The sequence below is a fragment of the Ailuropoda melanoleuca genome, unplaced genomic scaffold (assembly GCF_002007445.2).
Source record: "Ailuropoda melanoleuca isolate Jingjing unplaced genomic scaffold, ASM200744v2 unplaced-scaffold47567, whole genome shotgun sequence".
Lineage (NCBI taxonomy): Eukaryota > Metazoa > Chordata > Mammalia > Carnivora > Ursidae > Ailuropoda > Ailuropoda melanoleuca.
Genome location: NW_023220022.1, coordinates 1 through 668, shown reverse-complemented (window position 1 = coordinate 668; position 668 = coordinate 1). Strand labels below are relative to the sequence as shown.

Below are 668 nucleotides of genomic sequence, written 5' to 3'. Positions count from 1 at the left end.
TTTTAGGAAGATTATGACCAAGCCTTCCAGTACTACTATCAAGCCACACAGTTTGCTTCATCCTCTTTTGTGCTGCCATTTTTTGGTTTGGGACAAATGTATATTTATCGAGGTGACAAAGAAAATGCATCTCAGTGCTTTGAGAAAGTTTTGAAAGCTTATCCTAATAATTATGAAACTATGAAAATTCTTGGCTCGCTATATGCTGCCCCAGAAGATCAAGAAAAACGAGATATTGCCAAGGTACATTTTTAAAAATTGTAGCTATTTTCTGATAGTTATCACTAGACTGTCATGCCTCATTCTTGTTATTGCTAGTAGAGATATGATGGAAGCAGTTTTGTTAGCCGAGCTTTGTTCCGGTTGAAATAACAAACAGTTGACGTACTAAACAAGGTAGAGTAGCTACCACTATTTACTTTGACAGCCCATAGTTGCTGCAGTAAGCCTGCTTCAGCTTAATGATCTCTCTTATACCAGGGCCATTTGAAGAAGGTCACAGAACAGTATCCTGATGATGTTGAAGCTTGGATTGAATTGGCACAAATCTTAGAACAGACTGATATACAGGTATTTTAGCAATGTTTTTGGTCTTCTCTCTGATGTGTTTTTTGAAAGTGTGGTGTAGTATTTCTCCCTTTCATTTTCACTTAACACCTTCTTGTCTC

General features: G+C 37.3%; 1 protein-coding gene across 1 annotated transcript; it reads left to right on the top strand.

Annotated features, from left to right (window-relative positions):
* The first annotated feature begins 7 nt into the window (after nt 1-7).
* Nucleotides 8-629, top strand: LOC100463715 (RNA polymerase-associated protein CTR9 homolog). The gene is made up of 2 exons (XM_034651815.1): nt 8-243; nt 481-629. The coding sequence occupies exons 1-2, from the start codon at nt 97-99 to the stop codon at nt 577-579; spliced, it is 246 nt and encodes an 81-aa protein (XP_034507706.1). The 5' UTR covers nt 8-96; the 3' UTR covers nt 580-629.
* The last annotated feature ends 39 nt before the right edge of the window (nt 630-668 follow it).

Coding starts and splice junctions, on each gene's coding strand:
- LOC100463715 (XM_034651815.1), top strand. CDS start 97: ATGTATATTTATCGAGGTGACAAAGAAAATGCATCTCAGTGCTTTGAG. Junction 244..480: donor AAAAACGAGATATTGCCAAG/GTACATTTTTAA, acceptor CTCTTATACCAG/GGCCATTTGAAGAAGGTCAC.